Source organism: Pongo abelii, chromosome 21, assembly GCF_028885655.2.
Source record: "Pongo abelii isolate AG06213 chromosome 21, NHGRI_mPonAbe1-v2.0_pri, whole genome shotgun sequence".
Taxonomy (NCBI): Eukaryota; Metazoa; Chordata; class Mammalia; order Primates; family Hominidae; genus Pongo; species Pongo abelii.
In genome coordinates, this window is record NC_072006.2 from 36,606,356 (window position 1) to 36,634,207 (window position 27,852).

A 27,852-nucleotide genomic window follows, 5' to 3' on the forward strand; every position below is an offset into this window, starting at 1 on the left:
GGCCCTTTGTTTAAGAATCACTGGCTGAGAATAAACCTAATAAAATCTGTGTTTATACAAAAGATCAATTAAGGGAAGATAGGATTTTGCAAAGATTCTTCTTGCAAAGAAATGTAACTACTAAGCTTCCCTAGTGCATTTTAAGTTGGAAAAATAGCATATGCATGTTTTCCTGTTTTTCATAAAGGGAGGTTTGCCTGTTTTGTCATTGAATACATTTTAGTTTACTCTTCTGAGGGGACATTCCCATTTGATGAAGTCTTTTATCCACTGTTAACAACAGTGGTGTGGAGCCCCATTTAAAGAAGCCAGACTAGAATAAGGGAGCACTTTTCTGCCCTCAGGCAATTTCTCCTGGGAATCTCAGTGCTCTGGTGGACTGCAGTATTTCCTGTGGAAGGAGGTAAGTGTTTGCGGGGCTGGCCAGGAGGCCAGCAGGGTCCATGTTCTGGAGCTGTTGTCCCAGGTTGTGGGTTTCTAATAGTCTTTATAGTTTGAGGAGTCTCAGTGGTGATCATTTTAGGCAGGAGAAGGAATTTCTGTGGTATTAACTGAGGATTTGCTGCCCCTCAGCAAAAGGAAAGCGTCAAGGGAGGTGTCAAGGGCCGTCGTCTTCTGTCTCTCAGTGAGTCTCAGCCCCAAAGTCATGCCCTTCTCCATTTTATATATTTGGCTACTGAACAGAATTTCTATGAGAAAAAGGATTCTTATGTCATTATTTAAAAATCAAGGTTTTAATAAGAACTGCCATAAATGTGTATACATATATATATGTTTATGTATGTGTATGTATATATATGTATATGTATGTGTATATATACGTGTATATATATACACACACACGCACACAAATTTTAGCAGTCAATGTATGCTTTTAACATGCCTAAAGTTGTTTTTATATCCATGATCATGTTTGTTCCCAGCCATATTCCTACAATTTTTCCTTAAAGCTTAACCTAAACCATATATATAGGATGAAAAAAAATTAGCACAAATAAGTATCTTTGGGAAAAGCAGCTCTTTTGTTTCCTTCAAGGTGGGATCCAGGGTTTTGCATAGAATGGAATGTTCAGCACTGAAGGTTCAGAACCAGGGATCATGTTTGCTCAGTTTTCCAAATTAGCACTTAGGGATTGTTATGGGAATTTGGTTTCAGTCAGTTGCCCATGTGCTAGGGTGAGAGGTTGTGGAAAAGCTACAAGTTTTTTGCTGGTCACTGAATTTCAGCAAGGCGTGTACCCCGTGTGCCTCTGTGTCTGCACGTGGCGGGTAAGGGAACTGAGATTTAAAACAGTGCGTGAGAATTCTGCCTGAGCTCAGCAACTGAAGGGCACCTGGGAAAGGTTCATTTCCTTCCCTTTCTAACAGATGAGGTGCTGGAATTACAGGTTTATTTCTTCTAGAAAATGTACTGAGGACCTTCTGTGTGCCATACTATTGGCTAGGAAAAGGTGGAATCTACTAGTAGAAAGGTATTTTGGTGCCCAACTAGATGAGGAAGGATGAGAAGTGGCAGGCGGTACTGCTGTTGATAGGACACAGTGGAAGCAGAGCATTCGGTTTGTTGTTCAGTGTTTATTAAGTAGATTCAGTCTTATATATGATATACAGATTCAAAAGGAAAAGGATTCCACATACTTATGAAATCAGTGCATTTAGCAAGTAATACCATGGAGATAACAGCTCGATTAACAGCTCATTGGTCTTTTGTTAAGTGAGGGAGAGAGGGAGTCGGCCTGTGCTAGTCATTCCACAAACAAAACAGAATTTAGTCGCATCACGTAGAGAAGACACATTCTAAGAATTAAAATATTAAGCCACATTTACTGGTAAAACTCACTATATAGAACACAAATAATTTTTATAGAGAGCATTGAGGAGGAAGTCCTCACCTGCTTAGAAGAGCCACGTTAAGTTGCATAGGTGCATATCTGTAAAAATATAATTTAGAGGTGAAGCCATTGATTAATAGAGTTATCAACCTTTAAAAGTTGGTGCCATCCACTGTTTGCCTTAAGTGCTTACTATCTGGAGCCCTGTGCCCCTCCCCGGAGGTGGGACCTCATGAAGGAGCTGCCCCCAGAGGAACCCTGAAGAAATGGCTTGTACTATCTGCACTGAAAGTCTTAAATCTCATCTCAGGTATGGAACTCGTGCTCTTCCAAAACATGTCTAAATTACGCCAGAGGACTAAAGACCTCTTGGGTTGTCCCTAAATCCTGGTTGGCTTGATCCTGAAGGCCACATGAGTCATTCTGACCTTCCCACTCCCAGGCTGCCCAGGGAAGAACTACGTTCATCCCACAGCTCTGCAGCAAAGTCCCTTTTCCTCTGTCCATGCAGTTACCCACCAGCAGCCAATAGGAGGTCTCTCTTCTGACTCCTGCTCCTAAATGGACCACATAATTGAGGCATATGGGCCATCTACCAGGTGGAAAGTGTTTTTCAGCCAATCTGAGTTCTACGTGGTGTAGGTTTTTTGTTGTATTTTTAGGTGGAAACGTAGGTAAAAAGAGGTTTTTGTTTGTGGCTTTGCTAAGCAGATGAGCTTAGTGAGGTGCATCTTCCTCCTCAAGAGCAAGTCTTGCAGAACACACAGGGACTGGGGGCATCTGTACATGTAAACAGTACACTTTCACTGAGTCCAAAATTAGGAGCAAAAATACAAAGGTTCACATTGGTCTTAGGTAGATACAGGCGAAAAAGGATTGAGCTGTTTAGCTCAGAAACAACAAAAACAAAGTTTCTAAAGCACCACTAAATTATATAAAAATCAGACCATGGACGGATTGAAACTGGTATTCTGGTGAAATACTTTACTATTTTGTAAAAAGTTTTACAAAAAATTACAAATTAAAAGTATCAACCCTCTGAGTTCAAAGCAGCATTTTGAAGATGAACTGGTAGTTAATCCTGTAACCACCCTTGGAGTTGTAAGTGGCCCTTGGGAATAGGGATGGATGGGTTCCACCTGTTTGAAATCCTCGAAAACCCTCCTAACTCCCTGCCTGTCCCCCTCCCCGTCAGCACTGTCCTTGGGAATAAACTGTCCTTTGTAAGAGTGGTGATGGTAAAATGAATTTCAGATGGGTTACACACACTATCACTTGTCTACCTGATGATCCACCACTAAGACCAATGCCCACTTCTCTGACGCTACCCTTCTTGTGGGATTAGCCCCCTGCAAAGACTCTGGAATTGGAGTATCCTACTCTTGCATTTCCTTTTTAACTTAGGATCCCAAATGATTACTTTGTGCCCTGAGGCCCTTCAGAAGATTTTTAAATGGCTGTGGGACAGGGCTTTGGGAGCTCCTTTTGGGAGAAGGCAGTCCCGCTGGTGAGGGTGAGACAGCAGCGAGCTTAGTTCATCAGAACCAGCTCTTTGGTGCCCTCCAAGTCGGGAGTAGGGGGAAGGGGTTGAAGCTGCAAAACAGAACAAGTTCCCTGACTGAGCCAGCTAAATGGAATCCTGTTTCCATGCAGAAACTTGCTCCTGATTCGGCCATCTCCAGAGCTTCAGGTGTAGTTTCACAGGAAAGGAGGAGCCCACCCAAGAGGTGGGGTCGACATGATGAAATCCATTGTCCTGGAGGGGCCTGGGAGGCCCAATGGACTTTAACAACATACTCTTTCCTTTCTCTTGAAAACACATTGAACCTACGCTCTTGCCGCAATACTAGGGCAGGCTGGAGGGTGCTCAGTTCCAACAGCTTGAACTCAGAAAAACATGACTTCAAACTGTAGCTTACGCTGATCTTTAGATCTAATCCTTGTGTGGGTAGGGGGAGGGAGCCCCTTCCCAGTCTTTCTCACTCCTGTCTGCCAAGAAATGCAAACGGTTCATGTCTAGCTTGGGTACTGCCTCTGGGAGGAGAAGTGACACGTTAAGTAACTGGTACCAGGAATTCTAGGGTGGCGATTGTCTCTGCCAGGTTTTAACATTAAGATTTTCACAAATTGCCTGGGGTAACATTTTGCAAAAGATCTTACTGATTACTTTGTAGTATTGTTCACACACAAAAATAAATATTTACACGAATTCAAATGTTGAGGGGAGTAGTACTGAGCAGGTGGGGCTGGATGTGTGGATGGCTGGGGTGTGGGAGAGGCCTTGGGCACTGGAGGTTGTGCTGTGCTAAGGGTGAGTCAGGTGTCCTGGCCCTGACCAGAGGCCTGGGGATTGGTCAGATGGAAGGCAGAGGTGGTGTGGCTGGATGGGGTGTTGGAGGCCACTTGAGAGATAACGACCACCCCCAACCTCTAGGGGCCGGAAGTAAGCACAGGGTGGGCACCCTACCTTTCAGAGTTCTGGGCCTGAGGCGGGATGGGGCATGCTTGCCGGTGCCCCCTCCCCATCCCTCCTTGGGGGGAGTCTGCCACAGTGCCGGGAGGCAGTGGCCACAGCTGCAACAGGCAATTGGCTGCGGAAAAGCTGGTTTGGGAAGGGGCGCCTGTTCTGGGAGCGAGTGGCTCTCCGTGGCCATCCTAGGATCCACTCGGCCCTGGCTCCCCTGGGGCCTCTCTGCTCTGAGGGAGGAAAGGCAACAGAGGGCTTCTGCCAGCTCTGGGCAGGGGCGGGCAGCAGAGAGCTGCTGTCATGGCTACGGAGTGTTGCATGGAGAGGCCCTGGGGGCCTGCTGAGGTCTGGGCGAATCCCTGGTTTAGCAGCACTGGTAGGTATTGCACTGAGCAAGAGGAAGTGCCTATCAATCAGGGAGGAAGGAAACCAGGCCAGCTTTTTCTTTTTGCCCTTTTTCACACTCCAGGGATTATGGGTTTCTTCCAGGACTGGCCCCTCCAGAAGGGCTGGTCTTAGGAGAACCCAAGTGGCTCCTCCACTTCCACTGATCCCTTTACTCCAAACAAACATGGCGCAAGGGGATGGGAGCTGCAGTCCGCCCTGGAGCTCACAGCTGCCTGACAGGGGGGCTCACCCTGAAGAAGCGGCCCCTCTTGTCAGGAGTCTGAGGGCCCAGGCCTGTGCACAGAAGTTCAGACCTGGCTCCTGGGCAGCGGGGTGTGAGGGCAAGGGCCCTGCCAACCGGCTGCCATCTCCCAGCAGTCCGTCCTGTCAAGCAGCTGAGGCCAGAGCTGGAGGACTGCAGTGGCTGGTTAGGGACAGGACGCTCTCTGGGTTCCAGCTCCTGGACACCCAGTCTGGACTTACCTCCCAGGCAGACACATTGTGTGGGGGAGTTGGGGTGACAGCTGTTCAGAACAGGCTCAGGGCACATCCTGGAAAAAGCCCACGCTGGAGTGTGAGGTAGAATACAGGTGACCATGGACTGGGGCTTCTGTAGAATGGGGTTGGGGTGCCTCTTTTGTTTTGCTTTGCCATGGGTGTGGGTGAGGTCCTCCTGCTTGGCGGTGCCTAGGGAGGTGCCTGGTGGTGTCCCTGTGGCAGCACTGGGATCTGCAACAGGATGGCCTGGCCAAGGGATAGCGGCCACAGGGTGCGCCAGGCATGCAGAGGAACAGCCAGCCTGGCACCCGCCCTGCCCCTACTGGCCCCAGCCCACATCAGTGTAGTGATATGGAATGTTAGGTATGGGGATACATCCTTCTGATCAGACAGACACAGACTAGCAATCTGTACAAACACAAAAGAATCCATTTTCAGAAAAATAAATTACTAAGGGGAGAGGAAGAAAGGGTCCACTTTGTTTTTCTCAATAAATATGCAATTCTGCTCACCTAAGACTTGAAAGGTAATTATCTGGGGGTGGGATTCTAACATCAGGGTCCACGAAGGTGATTCTAAACAGAGCTGCAGCCCCAGCGCCTTGTCAGGGGAGCCCCCAACCCTTCCAGAGCTGCCCCGTTGGCCTCTTCCAAGCAGGTCAGAGCACCCGTGTGGTGAGATTCCAAAAAAAAAAAAAAAAAAAAGTGTCCTTGTGCCCAAAGTCTCAGGTGCTTGGAGTGTGGCTAGAAACAGCTCTTTTGGATCCCACCTCTTTCAAAAACAAAATGTACCAACTGGTGAGGCAGGAAGCCGGGTCCAGGCTGGGACAGCCTCCTTCCCTAGGGCAGTGCGCTCCAGGTGCCGGTGGGGTCAGTTCTGCTGTAGGATGAGGTTTTCCAGTTCGTCTGCAGAGCGCAGCAGGAAGGCAGCAGACTCCCGGTAGCCCGCGATGAGCTGCCGCACGGCGCTGATCTCCGTGGGGCTGAGCTGAGCAGTGGGCACGGGCCTGCTGGTGCTGGTGCTGGAGGGGGTGGGCGTGGGGGTGGTGGAGGTGGTAGAGGCCCCGCCTTTCATGCTGAGGTCCGTGGGCCCTGTGGAGAGGGAAGTAGGGTGAGAAGGGCGCAGCCACCCTGCCTGGCATCTGGGAGGTGTACCTTCCTTGGCGCTGTCATAACCTATGGCCTAGTGCCCACTGTGAGTTGGGCACTGGAGTCCGTGGCTCTGGTCCATCTCCCTGATGACCCTATCCCTAGTGCTTAGAATGGGCTTGCGGGCGACAGGGTTCTCGGAGAATCCTCAGGGTGATCTTGCAAAGATCTGGTTTTAGGTGAGGAAGAGGAGGCCTTGGGGCAAAGGAACTCCTAAGATCTGCCTCTCCTCAGTGTGGTGAGCAGAGTTTGGGAATGGAAAATACTACTTCCATTGAGGAACTGTGGGACAAGTGCTAAAAGAAAGCCTCTGCCAGCGTGCCTAAAGGAGCAGCACCCATCTGTGTGCTCTTCCCCAGCCCAGACACCGAGGCTGGAAGGGGAGATGGTGTGCAGCAGACTCTGCAGGTAGGCAGGGGCCCAACACACCTGAGAGATGCGTGTGGGGAAAGCCCAAGAGGAGTTGAGAGTCGAGCCACAAAAGGCCGGGAGAAGAAACATCTGTGTGCCCAGACAAGAAAAGGGCTTCTGTCCAGCTGGAGAGAGGCCAGCTGCCCTGGTTGTCTGGGGGGAGAGGTGCAGGCCAGACTGGCCAGGCCATAACTGCACCCCCAGGAGGGACCATGGCAGCCAGTGGATGGAGGAAGGGGCTGGGTGGGTGAAGCCTCTTTCTGCTAAGCCTCAGCACCTTGAATCCCCCCTCCTGGGAGGAGTCCTGTGCCTGAGTGAGGTGGAGGGTTCATGCTGCTGGGATACGAGGGAGTGTGGGCCGGAACCATCAGGACAAGACTCAGACTCGCTTCTGGAGAAACTGCCTGCCCTTTGTCCTCGGATGATGATGGCAAAGAGGGAGCCTGCCATCTTTTAAAACACACTAGGGGTGTGCGTGTTGGGGAGGGGACTGCCAGGCCCTGCCCTCTCTTGGCTTTTCCCAAGAAGCTCCTGGCTTTGGAGTTGGGCAAGTGTGGATTCAAGTCCTGGTCTGCTACTTCATTGGCAAATTCTTTAACTTCTCTGGGCCTCAGAGCCCTCATCTGCCAAAACTAGGCGGCTCCTGTGAGCAGAAGCTGAGATGCCGATTGTGAAACACTCAGCACAGGCTGAGGCTCCTTCTCAGCCCGCAGGAGGCCTGACTGCCTAGACTGGCCCAGTAGGGAAAGGCTTCCAAACAGGTTTCAGGGCTTTCTGAATGGGCTCCCAGGAGACCTGGAAGCTCCTGGAATTTGAAAAGCATTCTGCAAGGTGTTCAGCAAGAAACAGCCAAAGAAGAGAGAACTCTGGGCAGGTGCAGGCAGAGCTGCCGCTTCCCTGGGAAGCCTTCTCTGATGCAGCCAGGTCAGCTTCTCTGTTCTCTGCCCTCCCCCTGGAGTCCCTTCCCCACAGCTTTATCTTCCACGGGGGTGTGAGGCTCCCCCAGCTACCCTGAAGTTTCTGATGGCCACATTCGCTCATGACTGCATCTCCATGGCAGTTTTTATGCTGCTATGAAGAGAGATGGACAAGCTCTTGTCACGGGAGGTATCCAGACTGGAAGTAACATCTTGGGAGAAACTATGGAAACCTGACTGCTGCTATAAGGAAGCTGCTGCAGCCCCCAAATGGGGAAGGAAGCTAGAGTCTAAGATGGGACAGTTTGTCACATGGGGTTGTTTCCTCTCCGGCCAGAGAATGTGGACACCAAGGAGGAGGTCCTAGGAACTATTTTCTAAACAGTGTCCTTGGAATTGAGAGTTAAGGAAACAGTTGAGTCTGTTAAAATCAAACACGGGGAAGGGGTTGGGGCTGTGTCTGGAAACAGCAGCCAAACAGGTGACTGACTCCCAAGGTGTTGTCACAATGCGGGACTGAGAAGCTTGGAACAGGAGTACCTCTGCTAACTTCTGGATATTGCAGGGGCTGGACCCAGAGGGATGGAGGGGGAGAGGGTCTGGTTCCCTCTAGGGTGGTTCTGGTCCCCTCTGCATCATGCTTGGGAGTGGCCAGAGCCTCCTGGCATAGTCAGCATGAGCAGTGGCCCTGGTTCCTTTCTTTTCTCCTCTCCCCAAGTGCTATCCTGTTCATGCCTGTGCTCAGAGCTTCCTCCCTTCTCTCCTGGGCTGTAGCTGAGGCTTGGAAAGGAGAAGGTCCCTGTTTCCTGCAGCCGATCTGATCTGGAGACACCCCCATGCAGACTCTGGTTACAGCCAGATGCTCAGGTTGCCGAGGGACTGCCGTATGGTGGGTAGAGGGATAGGAGTGAGCATGAGTTACCCAGCACCCCAGGCAAGACAGGCCGAGCCTGATTCTATCTAAGCTGATTTGCATCTCCAGATGACAACATAATGAGCAAAGTGAGGAGCTCTGAGCCATTAATACGGCTGCCCGGCCAAGGTACCAAACTGATTGAACAATACTTGAAAGGCTGAGGCTGGGGAGGCCAGTGGGGCTGGGTGGCCCCGCAACCACGCGGCTGCCTGTCGTCTTCCTTCAACTGCTGGAGGATTTAAACAATGTTCTTCAAATGAGGTACTAGTGCTCAAGGACAGGGGCTGCCCCAGGCAAGGAGGTAAATGACCAGATTTCTGCTTCAGTGGCCTCCCACCCACCATGGAGGAAACAGGGTATACACAGATGGGAGACGGAGACCCCAGGATGCACAAGGGCAGAGCCAGCTGCCTCCCTGGAAGAATCATTCTCTGGCTGCTGTTTGTGCCTCCCGGGCAGGTGAGAATGGGCAGGCCTGAAGCAGGCTCGGCCCCACCATGAGAGGCCCTCCGGAGGGTCAGGGGAACCTGGCAGCCGCAGCCCTGAGATACGTCATGCTGGTTGGACACCAGGTAGAGGCTTGTCACCATCGCCTGCTGCTAGGAGGGAGCAGGTCCCAGACCACCCTCACCTCATCTGCCGGGCCCCAGACCCCCATGTGTAGGGAGGGCAGGGCTTTTCTTCCTGGAATGAAAGGAGCCCGCCTAGGACAGCCACTCCACCTCTCACCGTGCTGGCCACTCCGGCCTTAGCTTCAGGGATTAGGGCCAGGCGGCCTCTTATTTTGGGTTAAGAGGCATTAGGAAGGGATGAGGAGTTAAGCCCAGGCAGGAATCTTCCAGGGACCTGCATACACTTCCTGGTTCTGGGGGGTGGGGGGTCAAGACGAGTGGAGGCAGCCTGGGCTTCCTGCCATGGGTGGGGACTAGCTCCCTCCCTTGTTGCCCAGGAACAGTGAGGGGTCTCCTGCAGCCAAGGACGGGGGCTTAGGGAATCCTCAGGCATGTTTAGCCAAGATCTTGCACCAAGGTTCTCCAGCTTACAGGTGGCACCTTTCTCCAACCTACTCAAGTTCCTCAACTCTTCCCTTCATTGCCGGCTTCTGAACGACCCCCAAAGCACGCGGCTTCTGCCTCCTGCTCTCCCCATTCAAACCTTCTTATAAGGGCAGACAGGATGACACAGACCACACAATTCACGGCCCTTCTGTGCTTAAAACCTAGCAGGGGCTCCTCCTGCACACACAACACAACCCGAGTGCCTGGCCCGAGAGGTCCTGCGACCCACCAGGCTGACCCCACTCCTCCCCTGCTTCCCCTGGCCTCACAGTAAAGGGGTGTGAGGTTCCCCACTCCAGTCCGTGCTCACGGCAGCACCTGACTCCACGAGGAAGCCTCCGTCTCTTCGGGGGCTGTCTCCTCTAATGGTCTGTGCCCCATCTGCGCAGAGTAGCCTGGGAAGTTACCGGAAAAGCACCTACTGAATCACCCAGCTACAGGAGCGGAGCGAGGGAGCAGGTGTGCACCATCACCCTGGGTGTCTCAGATGTAGGCTCCATGAGTGCAGGAGCAAGAACGGAGGCCCAGCACCCGGGTGAGAAAAGCTTTCACCTCACAAGGCAGGCCCTGAGCTGAGGCCTGGGGAGGGAGCCGCCCTGCAGGCCAGCGGGGCCACAGCTGGGCCGGGCCAGCAGCTGTCTCACTGAGCCTCGGTCGCTATGGGTGAGATGGGGCTGTGGAGATTCAACTCAGGTCAAGAACAGGCCCTTGGCTGGGACTTGGAACCCACAGGGGCCCTGGGGGAGCGGAACCAGTGAGAGGCGCCGGTAGTGAAGGTGGGAAGTGTTGGAGCAAGCGTCACTGGCGGTGAGAAGGGGGCGGTAGGTTTTTTGCTTTAACCAACTAAGTCTCCTTCACCTTCCAATCTAAGGACCAGCTAAGACGATGAAGTGGGAGGGTGCCAGAGCTGCCCCTCCTGCTCCCTATGCTGTGAGGCAGCCCCTTTCCATCACTGGCCTCTGCTTCCCTCTACCCCTTCCCCTGCCCAGGGCTGCTGTGCAGACCCATCTGGGTGCTGGTCAGGAAGCCAGAGCCCAGGCCTCCCCTGACTCACCATTACTATGGTTTCCTGTTTGGAGGGAGGCAGGGGGCTGCAGGTTGCTGCTCAAGGCCCCGTACCCGCGGTAACTGTAGTTGAGGCCGCCGTTGGCATACACGGGGTCCTGGGAGTAGGAGGAGGCTGGCAGTGAGTAGGTGGAGTGGGTGATGGCTGCGGAGTCCCGCGAGTGCTGCTTGTCCAGGGCTATGGGCTCATCCTGCAGAGGGGAAAGAGGGGCGCTGGGGAAACCAAGGGGCAGCTGGCCCCAACTACCATCCCTGGACACAAGGCGGATAAATGCTGTGGCCCCAGGACTCCTGGGACCCAATGCTGTGGTTTGACCTGTGGGATTCTGTCTGTCCCCCCCCCGGCCACCTTCCCCCCCTGGGGCTTTCCCTAACTCTGCTCATCTCCCTGTCAGCGTATTTGATCAGGGCTCTCTGGTCTCCAGATGAAGTCCAGGCTTCCGTGTGAGGTCTGAGGCCCTCTGAGAACAACACACCTGACCTCCACCCACCTCCTCTCCTTGTCTCTGCCCTCCTGTTCCCCCTCTGCCCCTCTCCCGACTGCACCCATCACAGCTCCCTCAGTCCACACCCATACGAGGCCTGCCCTCCCTGGCTGCCCAGGAGCGGCCCCTGTAGTGGCTGCGGTGGCAGGTACCTGTGAGGACTGGTAGATCTCTAGACGCATCCGCTTGGCTGCCTTTCTCGTCTCGCTCTCACAGGCAGCTGCCAGGATGTTTTCTGCCATGGCCGAGGTCAGATGGGGTGGCGTGGGTCTGGTCTGCAGGCAGAACGGGGATGGAGCTAGCATAGGGCTCGTGGGGGCCCTGGGCTTGTGCAGAGACCCTGCCCCAGGGGTGGGTGGCACAGGGTGGGGTTTGGGCTCCAGCGCCTCAGTCTATGGAGCTGTGTGACCTTTCTGGGCCTCAGTTCCCTCATTTGCAAACCAGGGATTATGGTACTTGCTTCCAGGGCTCCTGGGAAGACCCTGGGTGAAGGGGCCCGGGCATCCTGGGAGTGTGGCAGGAGGTCAGTGGTGGCACCGACGGAAAGTGTGGGCCAGGGAGTGGGGACTCACCATCTCCATGCCGTTCTTCTTCATGCGACGGCAGGACTTGAGGTACGTGCGGATGCGCTTGCGGGCCCGCTCCTGGAACTCGGGGAACTGCCGGCTGCAGGACTCGATGATGGCCTGGATCTTCTCCTTGGGCTGCTTGGAGATGGGCACCATGCGGTCCAGGTTCTCGTCCACAAAGAGACGCACAAACATCTGTGGAGACACGGGCCATGGGAAGGGCTGGTCCTGGCCTTGCCCCCATCCCACCCCACCTGTTTCCGGCCGGTGCTCACGTTGAAGGCCTTAAGACGCTCAGGGTCCATGCCTTCAGAGTCGTTCATCTTGTCATTGTCCTCATGGTCATCGTGGTCATCGTCGTCATCATCTGCCGTCGGGGCCCGGCCCACTGTCAGGTCCTCAGGGCAGCCGCTGACCTCGGTCTTGATGGAATCGTAGCTCCCAGAGCTGTAGGGAGGGGACTAAAAGGAGGGCAAGAGGCAGAGGGTTGGGCCAAGCAGCTGCTCATGCCCTTGCTGGGTCTCCTACAGGCGGTGAGCTTGGGGACCAGGGTGGCACGCACGCCCTGCTGCCACGACAGCCACAGCTGCGAGGCCCTGAGCAAGTCACTCCCCTCTTCTGCTCCCTTCATCTGTGCAGTGGGGACAGCAATGCTACCACCTCCCTCCCTGGGCTGCCGCAGGGGGGACTAACTGCAATAGTGTATGCAGAGACCTGGCTCCCGGGGCTGCCGCAGGGGGGACTAACTGCAATAGTGTATGCAGAGACCTGGCTCCCGAGGCTGCCGCAGGGGGGACTAACTGCAATAGTGTATGCAGAGACCTGGCTCCCGGGGCTGCCACAGGGGGGACTAACTGCAATAGTGTATGCAGAGACCTGGCTCCCGGGGCTGCCGCAGGGGGGACTAACTGCAATAGTGTATGCAGAGACCTGGCTCCCGGGGCTGCCGCAGGGGGGACTAACTGCAATAGTGTATGCAGAGACCTGGCTCCCGGGGCTGCCGCAGGGGGGACTAACTGCAATAGTGTATGCAGAGACCTGGCTCCCGGGGCTGCCGCAGGGGGGACTAACTGCAATAGTGTATGCAGAGACCTGGCTCCCGGGGCTGCCGCAGGGGGGACTAACTGCAATAGTGTATGCAGAGACCTGGCTCCCGGGGCTGCCGCAGGGGGGACTAACTGCAATAGTGTATGCAGAGACCTGGCTCCCGGGGCTGCCGCAGGGGGGACTAACTGCAATAGTGTATGCAGAGACCTGGCTCCCGGGGCTGCCGCAGGGAGGACTAACTGCAATAGTGTATGTAGAGACCTGGCTCCCGGGGCTGCCGAGTGCTTAGGAGGGCGTCAGCTGTTTCCTCAGCAGAGGCCCATGCCAGGACCTGCCACGTGTGCAGGGGAAAGGCAGACATGGAAAGGACTCCCACCACCCGCCAGCCTCCTCTTGTGCCAAGATATATTTTGGCTTCGGGGTTTTCCTCCCTGATCCCCAAGGGGCTGCAACCCCAAGTTGACAACCGGGCTGTCACCAAAGCAACGAGCATGCTGTCTGTCGGGATGAGGAACAGATGGGCTGGGCGAGGTAGCCAGCCAAGGCGACAGGTCCATTAAGCAGGATGCGTTCCCGCAGCTCCTGAGCTGGGCTTCTCCTGTCTGCCCCCCACCAGGACAACACAGTGGCCCCTTGAGAATATGTGGGTAGAAAGGGAGAGGGAATCAGATCCAGCCTCCCCCGGCAGTCTCCTCCAGTAGAGAAGGGCTCCGGCCCTCTGCTCCCACCACGAGTTTCTCCCTGGACAAGCCCCCTCACCCATCTCTCCTTAGAGGCAACTCCCTCTTTTCCTCCATGCCTCCTCCATCTTCTCATCCTTCACAGCTCAGCTCCCACACCACCTGTCTCCTGCCCCTGCCTCAGGGCACTGCTCTGGGACGGCTGAGGACCACTGTTGCCTTTTGGAAAGTTTGTGCCTTCGACGTGTCCTAACTACTCATTCAGATCCTGACTGGCAGTAGCCTGGGGACACTGTCCCTGCCCTCAAGGAGGTTGGCATCTAGCAGGTAAGGCAGGCTCAGGGAATAGGCGGCTGCATGGTCAGACCCTGTGATGTGGAGCATGGCCATGGCACAGCCCAGAGGGGAACAGCACTCACTGAGGAGCAAATCCAGGAAGAAGTGCATTGCCTGGCACCTGATCCCACAGCACAGCCCCCGCCAGGCCTCTCTCCCTGGGACCAGGCCCGCAGGGGTCGGTGCCCTAGGGTCACTGGCCTGGTGCCTGTCTCTTCGTCCACATACAGACTTGATAGGGGCGGGATGCCGAGGGCCCCCGCTGGCTACCAAAACTGGCCATGCGGCCCCAGGCAAGCCACATTCCCACGCCACTCCTCAGCCAAACCCCGAGCCAGGGCCAGGGCAGACAGATGGAGAAAAACTAAGATAGGAGCTGCTGGTGGCGTTCCTGCTCTCATCTCACTTCCTTGGGCCCCCCATGTACCCTGTGGCCACAGTGGCAATGGCTGCTGAACACAACTCACCCCCTTCATGGAACAGCAGCTATGCCTGTCCCTTGGACCCAGGCAAAGCCTGCTCTGGCCAGAACCTGCTCCCAGCCACCTGCGCTAGACACATAGCAACAACTCAGCACTGAGCCCACGGTACAGAACATCCCCACGAGACATTGCAACTGAGGCAGGCACTAGCACCTACTCCACTCTCTCTGCAGAAGAGAAAACAGGCCCAGGGAGGGAGAAGAGCCTGTCCAGAGGTATAAGCTCCAGGAAGGCACCTCTGGCCCCCGGGCCCAGGTTGGAGAAGAGGCACTACTGCAGGAAACCTTAGTGGCCCGGAGGCAGCTTGTGGAAGTGTGGGGGAGGCCCCAGGAAGCAGGGGGAATGCCCACTGGTAGGGGTACCTACTGTGCCTGCCCTTACCACCCTCCATCTGCCTGGTCAAAGGAGGAGTTCCACTGCCCACATCCCTGGGCCCTCGCCCTTTTTTTGCACGACCTATAAAATGGGGACAGTCATGCAGAGAAACCAGGCAGTGGGAGGCCTCGTACCTGGCTGTGGCGAAAGTGGCCACTTGCTGTTATCCACAGCAGATGCTGTTCTGGGGGAGGGGGATAGGTTGTGGGAATGCATATCCATCTACCACCTCTACCAAGGCAGGGGCCGTCAGCTCCACTTCACAGGCTCGGAGAAGGGGGCCTGGCTTGGGGCCACACTCCAAGCCATCTCCCATTCCAGAGCTTCACCAGGAACCCGACGGCATACCAGCCACAGCCACCACCCTGGCTTGGTGTCACACACATGGGCTGGCTCCAGCTAAGCTCTGGGCGTATACAATTTCATTCTCGCCGCGCGACAGCCCTTTACAGAAAGAAATGGACTCAGCCCCCAGCCCCACACACCTCGGGGGTGGTCTTCACCCCGTATTTGACGCGGCTCCGCAGCCCGTCGGCACCGCAGCCATCGGAGGGGTAGGAGGGTGTGCCAAGTGCCGTGGCCGGCGGGAGCTTGTCACACAGGTTGATGGGCTGATCCTCGGCGGCCGTGGTGAAGTCCATGGGGGCCACGGCGCCGTTGCCATTCATCTCAGGGAAGGCAGGGTCGCCCTGCGTGCTGCTCGACGTGGATGGGTTCAGGGTGGAGGAGCCATTGCCGCTGCCACTCTCAGAGGAGGAGTCATCTGCAATGAGAGGCCTGGGTGTGAGGCCCCATCCCAGGCACTGTGGCCACTGCAGCCACCTCGGAGTATCCGACCCTGTGTCCTCCTCATGAGTGTCCCTGGGTGGGGGTGAGTGCTGCTACCCCACCTCAGAGGCAACTTGCCCCAGCCCACAGCCTCAGCTGAGGCAGCCACAGGGTCCCCTCTGCCAGAATAGAGGGGCCATCAGGAGGGGAGTGGCCAGGCAGGGCTGTGCAGGGCATGGAGGGTCTTCCTGCACCCCAAACTCGCAAGCGTTATGTCCAGGCTTAAGGGAGGCCCAGCTCCAAGGGTTTGGGAGTGAGTGGCCTGCCAGAGGGCCCTGGAGGCCCTTGAAGCCCGGCCAGGCTCTCCCGTCTCCCCAGCTCCCAGGACCGCACCTCCCACCCACCCTGCTCCTGCTGCCGGGCACTGCCTTGCAGCTTCGAGCTCTCAGAGCCCCTGCCCACAGTGGGCCCTCAAATGTCTCCTTCCTCTGCCCGAGGCAGGAAGGATGGCTCTACTGTGACCCCCAGCCATTCACTCCCTCCTGCAAGCGCCTAGGCACAGGCACGGTGGCCCCCCGATCCGCGCTCCGTGCAGGCCCCATAGCCTGGGACGTGCCAAGCCGCGGCTGCAAGGTCTGGGGTCTGCACGCGGCCCCCGAGTGGGCCTGCCCGGAGTCTCAGGGTGGGCGGCCCCGGCAAAGCACTGCGAGGGCGCCCCCTGCCGCAAAAAGCGCGGCACCGCCAGCCTGCGGGCGCCGGGGAGGAAACTTTAACCGGGGGACCAGACAGTTCCAGATACATTCCAGGCCTCTCTGCCCACCCAGCCCCAGCCCCAGCCCCAGCCCCGGCCTCCTGCTTGCTCAGCTGAGACGGCAGAGGCTGAAGCTGCACGGGAACTCCCGGGGTCACTGTCAGGTGAGCACCCGCAAGGGTCCCGAGGACGCACGGGTGACCCTGGCGGCTCCGCACCTGCACCCAGAGTGGGTGGGGGAGGGGTGGTCACAGCGAGCCCTGCTGCCCCTTCCCCCAGGCCAGGGTCACGCCGGACCCCACCCCCACCCTCCCAGCCGGCAGATTATGAAGATTTAGTCCCCGGTGCTGGGCACTGGGCACGCGCACCTCCAGAGCGTCCCCATGGCGACCGAGCGGCTCTAGTGCCCCAACCAATTGCTGGCCTCCCGGCTGCCCGGGGGCGGGTCCAGGCTGCCCATCATGCAGCCAGGCCGGGCAGAGGGGGATGGGAGGCCACGGCGGCGCAGTGCACCCCTCCCCCTCGGCTGCAGCAGGTCCCCTGGGCCAGGCGTCCTGTCCTCCTCCGGGCAGCCTAGCTCCACCACTCCCTCCATCCTCCCGCAGGGCAGCTCCGGGCTCTGCTCAAAGCCCGCCCATAGCTGCCCTTCACTGGCTGCATCCTCGGAGTCCCGGCCCGCGCTGGCTGTCCCCGGGACCCCACAGCCTACTCGCGCCCAGTCTGGAGCCAACACATTCCCCAGCATTTTTACTGAGCACCTACTGAGTGCTGGCCTGGAAACAAAGTAATGACTGCAACCAAGGTGCCAGACCTCCTGGGGGACAGATGTGCCTTACTGAGCCTCGTGGGTAACAGGGAAGGTGAATTGTGAGAATGGGGGTGCCCACTGTCCTTCACCCGGGAACCAGACCAGCTCCTCATGCAGCCCCCACTGGCTGCTCTCCTGCGCCCAGGCCACCCACGTCCCACCTGTGAGAGCCGGGCCTAATCCTCACTCCCCTGTCCCATGCTTTCCTGTAGCTGAGTAAGAGTCCGGCCCATGGCCAGTGGCACTCTCAGTCCTGTGACCTCTGCAGTCCCCCAGCCCAGCCTCACTATCCTGTGCTGGGGCTCTGCAATCTGCCTGCCATGACACCTCCAGCTGAGCAGATGGCAGCCAGCCTTCAAGGTCTGGTTCCACACTGCCACTTCAGGCTGGCACTTTTCTCCACTGTCCCTAGGAAGGAGGCACTCATGCCTCCAACCCCAGCTTGCTGCCCGGCCCTGCCAGGGATCCTCGTGCTCCCTTCCCCTGGCCCAGGGTCATCGTGAGGGCCATCTGCCCCACCAGGACAGACCCTGTCACCAGAGAAGCCCCTGCACCTGAGGTCCAGGAGCCTCCATGGGGGACAGGGATGACACCCATACTGGCTGGTTACCCACGCTCCCATGAGCTGCAGGGGGCCCATCCTTCACCCACCTTGCAGGTGCGACTTCACATACCGACACCACCCTCACAGGCCACTTGCTTGACCTTGGAGGGCCTTAGATTCCTCCTCTGGAATGAGGGGCTGCTCCTCAGTGGGCATCGTGCCTGGCACACAGTGAGCCAGTGGTCACTGCATTCATCACAGGCACCAGGCCCAAGGCTGGCTGCAGTGCCACACCCTGCTCAGGCCCAGAGGTGACATCCCATCATCCCATCACCCACCTCCCAATCAGGTTTTCCCGAGAAGATGGACTTGCCTTCCCCAGGTGTGAGCTCCAGAGACAAGCTGCTCAGGGTGCTCCTGGAGCCTCTACCAAGTCAGATGCCCAGCACAGAGGCCCAGACTCCCCAGCTACCAAGACCTTTGCCTCGGGGCTGTGCCCCCGGCTGCCTGGCTGGGATCGACAGGCACTAGTGCCAGGGCAGAACCTCCCCTAACTGCACTCAGACGCCACCCTGGTCTGGCCAGGGAAGTGGTTGGGCGGGTAAGACCCGTAAGGCACCAGGTGCTAGGACCTCGTATGGCCACATGTTCCAAGCTGTTAGAAGAAACTGGAAATCTGCACCATTATATAAACAGATTTTAAAATATTGGTGGCTCATTTACATGGTTTACTTTTTTTTTTTTTTTTTTTAGGGTCTTGCTCTGTTGCCCAGGCTGGAGTGCAGTGGTGCCATTAGGGCTCACTGCAACTGCCGCCTCCTGGGCTGAAGCGATCTCCCCAGCAGCGCACACCACGACGCTTGGCTAATTTTTTTTTTTTTTTTTGAGATGGAGTTTCACTCTTGCTGCCCAGGCTGGAGTGCAATGGGGCGATCTTGGCTCACTGCAACCTCCACCTCCCAGGTTCAAGCGATTCTCCTGCCTCAGCCTCCCAAGTTGCTGGGATTACAGGCGCCCGCCACCATATTCAGCTAATTTTGTGTATTTTTAGTGGACACAGGGTTTCACTATGTTGGCCAGGCTGGTCTCGAATTCGTGACCTCAGGCGATCTGCCCACCTCGGCCTCCCAAAGTGCTGGGATGACAGGCGTGAGCCACTGCGCCCAACCCAGTATTTATATTTTTAAAAACTTTGACAAGTAAATGGGTACACAAATGTGGTCTATTCATACGATGGAATAGTATCCAGCCATGAAAAGGAATGAAGTTTGGATAAGCGCTGCAATGTGGATGATAAAAACACGAGGCTGTGGGAAACAGGCCAGATGGACAAGGATACCCAGTGATTCTACTTCTACGCAGCATCTGGAACAGGCAAACTCACAGAGGCAGAAGGTACAGTGAGGCTCCACGGGCTGGGGGAATGGGCAGTGAGTACTTAAAGGGTGCAGAGTTTCTGGTGGGGGATGAACAAGCTGTGGAGATAACGGTGCTTCTGGAGTGTACACTTAAAAATGGCAAATTTTATGTCACACGTTTTACCACACACAAAAAACCCAGACCAAAAACAGCCCCTTTACCCTAGTTTATAGGCTCTATCTGCCATTACTGCATTTTCTCACGCCGCACACACAGAGCCTACTCAGAGGGACAACATGGATGGCAAAAGCCTGTCTTCCCCAGTGACACCAAGGTCTCGCCTACCCCCAGCTCCGCTCCGGCAGCCCCGGCATGCCAGCCCCCATCCCACACAGCTGCCGCCGCGCGACATGCTCTGGGGGCTGCTTACAACCTGAGGCCTATGTTTTGCCAACTGGGCAGGCCACAGGTTTGAGCCGCAGAGTGGCTGGAAGAGGCTACTCCACCTTCTGGAGCCTCCGTTTCCTTTCAGAGTGTGTCCCACAGCCATAAAACACGGTTCTAAGGTCGGATGGTGCCCGAGATGGGGCAGGAGCTCAAAATGAAACCCCGATTCCCTGCACCCCACGTTTTCCCACATCATAACTCACCCACTGCTGACGCACAAGGCTCTCCCAGACTGCAAGGGGATCCCGGAGCCCAGCCTGTGACAGTCTGAGGTGAGCCCGGTGAGAGAGCCACTGTGGGGATGGGGGTGACTGCCACCCTTGGAGCTCATGCTCCAGCAGTGACAAATCAAACCTGAGGGCTCCAGAGGAGACAGGGCTCCAAAGGGGTGTCACCAGCTTTCTGGCCCCTGAGCCATGGTCTCTCCCTACTCTTGGCGACTCCTGCTTGCCCTTCCGTGCTAACCCGAGCACCACCAGGGAAGCCCTCCCTGCCTGCCCCAATCCCCATCGTGGCACTGGCTATGGGCCACAGCTCTGCAGAAGCCATCCCAGGGATGGTGGGGCGAGGGCTGAAGCCTCATGAACCAGCAGTGGCAGAGGTGCTGCTCGGGGTGGGGTTGGTCCAGCCTGTCCCTTGGCCCCACAAGCAGTAGATTTGATGCCAGCTGCAGCCACAAGGGCTGAGTTTACTCCAACTGGAAGCCAGGTCCCTCCTTTGGGCCCACCAGGCCCTTCCAGCGAGCCCCTATGGCTCACCCACCCACCCCAGCTGTGACCCAGCCTTGGCACTTGCTGTTCCCTCTTCCTGCTCCACTCTGTCCCGGGCGTCCCCTTGGTGCAGTCCCTCACTTCCAGGGCTCTGCGTAAAGGTCACCTTCTCGGTAAGCCCAGCTCCCGCCCTGCTCTGGTACACTGACCCCTCTACCTATTTCTGTTTTTTTTTTTTTTTTTTTTTTTTTTTTAAGACAGAATCTTGCTCTGTCGCTCAGGCTGGAGTACGGTGGCGTGATCTCGGCTCACTGCAAGCTCCGCCTCTCGGGTTCATGCCATTCTCTGGCCTCAGCCTCCCGAGTAGCTGGGACTACAGGCGCCTGCCACCACGCCCGGCTAATGTTTTGTATTTTTAGTAGAGATGGGGTTTCACCGTGTTAGCCAGGATGGTCTCGATCTCCTGACCTCGTGATCCACCCGCCTCGGCCTCCCAAAGTGCTGGGATTACAGGCGTGAGCCACCGCGCCCAGCCTCCTCTAACACAGTAGTATTGCAAGGAGAGGATAAGTGCTTGGAAGAAATTACCTATTTCTTATCCTCTCCTTGCAATACTACTGTGTTTATTGTGTCTCTGGCCTGTGCCCAGCCTTCACAGAAGCGGCCCCAGCCCTAGAGAACCAGAGTTGGTGCAGCTGTAGTGGGTGGGCCTGGATGGCTCCTGCTGCCCCCTAGATCACACCCCTCCCTCTGGTGGGGGCAACTGAGTCTTCCTAGGCTCGCCGGGGTGAGTGCATGCCCCAGGCCTGGCCAGTCAGCCCATCACAGCAACTGGTGATAGCGTGTGACCAAGCTGGGCCCGAGGACATCACGCGGGGACTCCTGCTGCGACGGCTGGGAAGGTGCTCTCTACCTGGGGTTGCTGGGCCCATGGTGCAGGGAGGCCCACGCTGGGGAAAGCAGGGCTGATAGGGGGCACAGATGATCCCCTGAAATCCATCTGTGCCTGCCACCTAGGAAGGCCCTAGAGGTTTTGGTGAGGGAGGTAATAATTTCCTTATTGCTTATGCCGGCTAGGGGCAGGCTCACACCAATGGCTTGGTCTCTGAGTAGTCCAGGGTCTTCTCCCTGGCAGAGGCCAAGGGATGGGACTCGGGGGCTGGGATCTCTCCACATGGGGACCTCACCATGACGGCCAGCTCAGTCCTGAGGAGGCTGGTACCCACAGGAGGGGGTGGTGCCCACGGGAGGGCTCATGCCCTCACACCCACCCCTCACTGCACCTGGCCAGGAGAAAGTGCCTGTCACTGTTTGGGGAAAGAAGGAACAGAGAGACTGGGGGCAGTTGGGTTTTGATCCAATTGGAATTCTGCCTCCCACAACCCTTAATAAAAATGGATTTAGGCCAGGCGCAGTGGCTCACGCCTATAATCCCAGCACTTTGGGAGGCAGAGGCAGGCAGATCATGAGGTCAAGAGATCGAGATCATCCTGGCCAACATGGTGAAACCCCATCACTACTAAAACATACAAAAATTAGCTGGTCGTGGTGGTGCACACCTGTAGTCCCAGCTACTCAGGAGGCTGAGGCAGGAGGATCGCTTGAACCCGAGAGATGGAGGTTGCAGTGAGACAAGATCGCGCCATTGGACTTAAGCCTGGCGACAAAGCGAGACTCTGTCTCAAAAAAAAAAAAAAAAAGATTTAAAAGAGACATAGACAGGCACACCAACCCATGCTGGGATGGAATGCAGTGGGGCCTGGGCAGAGATGGTGCGGGTGTAGGGTCCTGCAGTCTGGGCGACCTTGGGCACGGCCACCCCCTGGGCCTCCTCTTATCTACAGTCCTGGGAGTTGCTGCTGACGCCCTCCTGGGCTCTGGCACTTTATGACTCTGTGAAGAAACCCAGCTGGCTCCATGGGCACCGAAGCCCCAGCACACAGGCCTCACGGGTGCAGGCCTCCAGCTGGGAGGCTCAGTGGGAAGCTGGGAGTTCTGGATGGACCCTCCACACCTGGAGCTGGAAGTGGAACGTAAGGGTGCCCAGGTGACCTCTTGTCCCCACCTGGTCCCCATCTTGCTGTTTCCAGGAGGCCCCTCCAGGAGGGTCACCCCTGAGGCCAACCTGCTGGGGCCCAGCGTGATGGCAGCAGGGTGGGCCTGCCCCCAGCCCATGGCTGCGTAGGCAGCAGAGACATGTCCTGAGGGGCCTTGGGGAAGCAGCCCAGGATGCACCCCCTCTCAGCATTTCCACAAAACCAGGCCTTCCCCGCTGTAGCAAAGGGTGACTCCTTCATCTGGGCAGGACCCGGAGCCCACCACCTGTGCCCAGAATGCCTACGGGCAGGGAAGGACTGCCGTGTCCGTCTATTTGAACATGGGGCAATGTGCTGCTATTCAAATGGAGGAATTAGTGATGAATGGGGGAAATTGTTCCTCCCTCTGTCCCGTCTCCAGAAGGAGACAAAAACCCCTTTTACCTCAGCAAACAATGCCCTTATGTGGGCGCCAGTGCCCCGCAGCCCGCACAAGCCCAGCTCTGTGCGAACCACCAATCGCCACACCGCGCTCTGGGGCCCACAGCCAGTGGCACCCTCTCCCGGTGGGCGACTCCCACCAGCTCCCAGGCTAGGCTCGGAGAACGGGAAGGCCCACCATCCCTGGGACCATAGGCCAGGTACACGGCCACTGGAGGCCAGCAGGCCCTGTGTGCAGACTGCCTTCCGTGTCCAGAGGTGTGGCTGCTGGAGGCAGTGCCGCCTCCATGAGACTCTGTCACAGCAGCAGCCAGGCGGGGGACGGGAGGGGCATCAATAATTCACACACAACAGGGCGACAGGGGAGGAGGGGGCGGGAGATTGCTGGAGCCACGGCCCACCATGGCCAGGGAGGCGTGGACAGCAGGGCTATGGGCTGTGGTCTGGGGGTGCTGACGCTGCTCTGAATTTGAGGCGTGCACCTCCCCAGGGCTGGCCCCCTGCCTGCTTTGACAAAGGCCAGCGCCCGGGCCGTGTTTACATGATGCATAGTTCCAAGGAGCACCAGGCTCAGGGCAGGCTGCCCAGCTCTTCCTCCGGAAAGGCAGGAGGGGCGCAGGGGTCAAATGGGGGACACTAGGACCCTACCATCCCAGGTGATGGGGCCACACGGGGCACCTGCATTCTCCACGTGGCCCTCAGGACCCGGCTGCCTGCACAAATGCCCTCCTGAGTGCCCAGCTCTGTCCCTGTGGTTCACACAGCCTGGCCTGGCCCCAGCCATGGAGCAGGGAGCCCATGCCCCCCATCTGGGTGCCACACTTGCCCCCTGATTTTGCAGCCCCGGGGCGCCAGTTCCTCTACATCCACAGCACGCGCCTCCTCTGCGTGTGCCCCTCAGTGCCCGGGCAGCGGGCGTTCCTGCTGAAACTCTGATCACTCTTTCCTTAGGCAGGTGCCAATCTAGACCCTCACAGTCGGGAGCAGCACTGTCCGACAGAAACAGAGTGTGAGCCACATGAGGGATTTTAGTGCCCTAGTACCCACATTTTAAAAATAAAGAAACAGGTGAAATCAATTTTAATAACCTACTTTATTTAACCCAATATATCCAAAATAGTACCATTTCAACAAATAGTCGATACCGTGTTATCAGAGCTGAGATATTTCACCTTCTTCTTTTCTACGGAGCCGCTGAGACGCAGCGTGTATTGCACACCTGTCTGCACTAGCCTTTTCCAAGGCTCAGTAGCTGTCCTTGGCTAATGAGTTAGACGTCGCACACCTAGATTTTCCCCTAAAACTGAAATCATTTCTCTCTGCAGAGACCCTGGGGGTCCTGGCCCCTAGAGAGGTGCCCAAGCTGCAGATGATGTTCAGGCCTTGGGACAGGTGGCTCAAGTGGTGGGCACTGGAGACAGACACCACCTTCAGTGGAGGGGGAGGTGGACACCAATTATACGTCAGGTCCCGAGTGTCAGGCGGCGGGTAACTCATCACGCCTGATTTGCACAACCACCCTCTGCAGCAGACATCAGGGAGGAACCAGAGGCTCCAGGAGGAAGTCACTGACCCATCACCCGGGATGAATGGAGGCGCCCAGACAGCCCCAAAGCACCACCCAGGCCGCCCAGTGCTCTCAGACATTCTGGGAGCCTCCAAGGCCAGCCTTGATTTGCCCATCTGTACTGTGGGACAATTCCCTACCCCTGCTACCAGACCGCTCCACTTCCTAGAGCCCCTCCCCCAACACCTACTGGCCACTGATGCCCCGGGGAAGTGCTCCCAGGATGAACTGCCTGGGTGTGGCTGTCCTCCCTGGCCCCGTCCTCCAGGCCAAGCACAGGTGGTGAGAAATAAACACTAATTCAGTGTGCAAAGATCGAGCCGAGACACACACAGCCTGCTCCCCGTGTTCTCAGAGCAAACAGAGCCACTCCAGGCCACCATGTGTGAATGATTCACGGGGCAGGGCCCTGGCCCCAAAGCCCCGGCAGGCCCTCCTCCAGCCCTCCCGGAAGCCAGTCTGGGTTCGGTGCATTGCAGTCCTTAGGTCGGGGTGATGACGCCAACGCGGCCTGGTCACTTCCTGGTTCCTGGGAAAGTCACCCTTGAACAGGCTCCCGGTGGAGGTGCCTCAGGAGGGCCTGGCCTGACACAGGAGCCTGCAGGATGGAGCTCTGTGTGTGTCCTGGGCTGAGGGGCGGTGGCGAAGGGCAAGGGCACTGATCCCCACATGGCCCCACCGGCCCAGGCTCACCTTCACCTCCATTCTTTTTTTTTTTTTTTTTTGAGATGGAGTCACTCTGTAGCCCAGGCTGGAGTTCAGTGGTGTGATCTTGGCTCACTGCAACCTCCACCTCCTGGGTTCAAGCGATTCTCCCGCCTCAGCCTCCTGAGTAGCTGGGATTACAGGTGCCCATCACCACGCCCGGCTAATTTTTGTATTTATGGTAGAAGTGGGGTTTTGCCACGTTGGCCAGGCTGGTCTCAAACTCCTGACCTCAAGTGATCCACCCGCCTTAGCCTCCCAAAGTGCTGGGATTACGGGCGTGAGCCACCGTGCCTGGCCCACCTCCCCACTTTCTCAGTAGGTGAACCTCTCAGCTCCTCAGGCCCCAGAGCTTGTCCTCCCCAGGCCTTTGGAGACCCAAGGCCCCAGCACCCCGGACAAGGCCAGGGCTGTGTACGCCCCGCCCACTCCTGGATAAAGGGATCTCTCGGTGCTGTCTCCCGGCGTCTCTCACCCCTTGGCGGGCCGGGGCCCAGCACAGCCCAGCATTGTCTGTGCCGCCTGCGGCCCAGCTGATGATGGACACTTTCCTGTGACCCGGGACTGCCAGTGTGGCCCAAAGCCAATCCCTGGAAGGCTTGGGCCCCAGCTCTCTGCACCTGGGGGAGGGGAGGCCAGGAGGCCGCCGCCTGCTCATCTGTTGTGGGTATTTGGAGCCTTGAGGAGGAACAAACAGCTCTTGCTCCTGGGGTGGGGGTGGGTGGGACCGGCACCCAGAGAATGGGGCCCAGTTCTGGTTTCTGGCCTCAGCTGTGAGAATTAGGGTCAGGGCAATGGACACGGCCATAATGAGCAGGCGTTGGGGAGAAGGCTTGGCTTAAAAGCCCACTGCAAGAGAAGCCTTTCATAGGCCAGCCCAGGGAGGCTGGTGCAGGGGCCACACCTCCTGCCATGCAATACTGACCAGGGCAGACGTCTGGCCATGAGTGTTGGGTCCAGGGGGAGGCAGCAGCAGGCCGGAGTTCTGTGCCCCCTGGTGGGAGAGGGCTGCTGTGACCCAGGGATGGGCCCAGGGGAGAGTGGGCATCACCTGAGGAGGACACTAGAAGGAGCCGCGGCACAGGGGTAACGCGGGTAATGGTCTCTGAGCCCGGGTGGCCTGGCCGTTACTCCCACCAGCTCCTTCTCCACCAGCCGTATGGCCTCCTGCCTGATCCCTCACTCGAATGGCTTCACCCCGTGCTGGGGACACCCCATGGCACCCTGAGTACCAGAAGCCAGAGGCACACTTCTGCCTGGCACCTTCTCCTTGGATGGCAGCACTGACTCCTCGCTGCCTGCTTAGCTGCCCATCAGTGTGGGCACCTGGGATGGGTCTGGCGTTTGCCAGATTGAGAAGCAGGGTCTTGGGAACTCGGGGTCCCTGGACAGGGCCTGGCGCATGTGGGTGGGGAGGGAGGGACAGGGACTCAGGACAAGTTGTGAGTGCCTGGGTCTGGTTGACACCAAGGACCCCCTAGCCCGGCTCCCTTTCCGAAGAAGCACAACCCAGGTGGTGGTTGGGAGCTGAGAGCAGGGGCGGGGATGCCACTGAGGGTGGCTGTGAGGTAAGCTACGGTCAGGTTCCCACAGGCCTCCATGGCAGAGGGGACCAAGGAAGACTAGGCTGGCTGAGGAGGCAAGACCGGACCAAGGGGGTGGCGTGCAGGGCTCAGAGAATCTGGGGGAGGTGAGGAAGACTGCCCACATCCAGTCCCAGCCTGGCCCCCGACGGGCCTCTGTGCTTTCCGCATCTGGTCCTCAACCACCTGGCAAGGTGGGCCAAGATGATCACCCCCAGCCCGGCAAGGGGTCGGCACCCGCCCAAGGCTGCCTGGCAAGGAGGGAGCTGAGCAAGATCTGAGCTCTGTGTGCCCTCACACTTCCCTGCAGACCTCTTGGAGGCCAGGGAGGAGGCGCCTGGGGAGGGGGCCGGGCCAAGGAGGAGAGGCCAACAGCACTGCTGCTGTAAATACCGAGCCCTGGGCGCTCAGGAAACACACCTGCTCCCCAGAGGCCCGCCCTGCTGCCCAGTTTGCATTTCTGGGTGGCAGAGGGCCCCACCTGAGGGCAGCAGGGGCCAGGAGGTAAGAAGCCTTGGTCTTCTCACTAAGAGCTCCTGGGGGCATGCCTGGGTGAGGGGCCGCAGCCCCCAGCCCACGTCACAGAGAGAAGCTGTGGCCCAGAGTTGGGGGGTCGGCTAGCTCAGGAGCATACTTTGGGGAAGGGCCAGCCAGATCCACGGCACAGCGCCCAGGACCTGCCTACAGGACGCCACATATTGAGCCCGACCACTCCATCCTCCCAGAACCCTTCCATGCCAGACCCTCCCCAGATGGCCTGGCTGTGGCCCCTCTGCCCTTCTCTCCTGGTTGGAGCTTGGGGTCACAGGGAGCTTTTGGAAACAGGTGACCCAAGAAACCCTCAATTCTGGCATCGGGCACCTCCTCCCTTCCCAGCCCCCTGCTGCCACGCCTCTGCCCAGCTTCCCAGGCCACCTCCTCCCAGGCCCTTTCTCTGATCCCCCATCTCTGCCAAGAAGGACTCAGTGGCTGTTGGTTGAGCACCTATTCAGTTCTAGGGCCTGGGGATAAAGCCCAGGACAGGAGACTCAGGCCACATGGGGCCAGCCCTGAGGGGCACCCTGAAGTGCCACTTCCAGCAATGAAAAACAGGGACTTGGCCAAGCACGGTGGCTCACGCCTGTAATCCCTGCATGTTGGGAAGCCGAGGCGGGCAGATCATGAGGTCAGGAGTTTGAGACCAGCCTGACCAACATGGTGAAACACTGTCTCTACTAAAAATACAAAAATTAGCCAGGCGTGGTGGTGCAATCCTGTAATCCCAGCTACTCGGGGGGCTGAGGCAGGAGAATCGCTTGAACCTGGAAGGTGGAGGTTGCAGTGAGCCGAGATTGCGCCATTTGCACTCCAGCCTGGGCAACAGAGCGGGACTCCGTCTCAAAAAAAAAAAAAAAAAAAACAGGGACTCGAGTGTCCTTCCACAGGAGTGGCCAAAACGCTGGCTCTGGAGAGACCCAGTC

The 27,852-nt window shown here is 57.3% G+C and overlaps 1 protein-coding gene and 1 long non-coding RNA gene across 12 annotated transcripts in view; one reads left to right on the forward strand and one right to left on the reverse strand.

Moving 5' to 3' along the window:
- Positions 1 to 1,555: 1,555 nt before the first annotated feature.
- The window catches only part of NOL4L (nucleolar protein 4 like), a 144,287-nt gene continuing 117,990 nt past the window's right edge, over positions 1,556 to 27,852 (reverse strand). For 6 of the 8 annotated variants that reach the window (XM_024238446.2, XM_054541377.1, XM_063720397.1 and 3 more), the window contains 6 exons: positions 15,159 to 15,436; positions 12,029 to 12,214; positions 11,757 to 11,948; positions 11,337 to 11,459; positions 10,689 to 10,890; positions 1,556 to 6,275 (listed from right to left, as the gene is read on the reverse strand). In XM_024238446.2, coding sequence (XP_024094214.1) covers positions 6,055 to 6,275; positions 10,689 to 10,890; positions 11,337 to 11,459; positions 11,757 to 11,948; positions 12,029 to 12,214; positions 15,159 to 15,436 — 1,202 coding nt within the window. In that variant the 3' untranslated portion in view covers positions 1,556 to 6,054. 8 annotated transcript variants of the gene reach the window in all.
- LOC103888782 (uncharacterized) lies at positions 6,252 to 12,060 on the forward strand. 4 transcript variants are annotated; one of them, XR_008517099.1, is made up of 3 exons: positions 6,252 to 9,035; positions 10,024 to 10,169; positions 11,651 to 12,060. It is a non-coding gene; the product is annotated as an uncharacterized LOC103888782 (long non-coding RNA). The 4 variants fall into 4 exon arrangements; XR_008517102.1 differs by having other exon boundaries at positions 10,024 to 10,093; positions 11,791 to 12,060; XR_008517101.1 differs by lacking the exon at positions 10,024 to 10,169.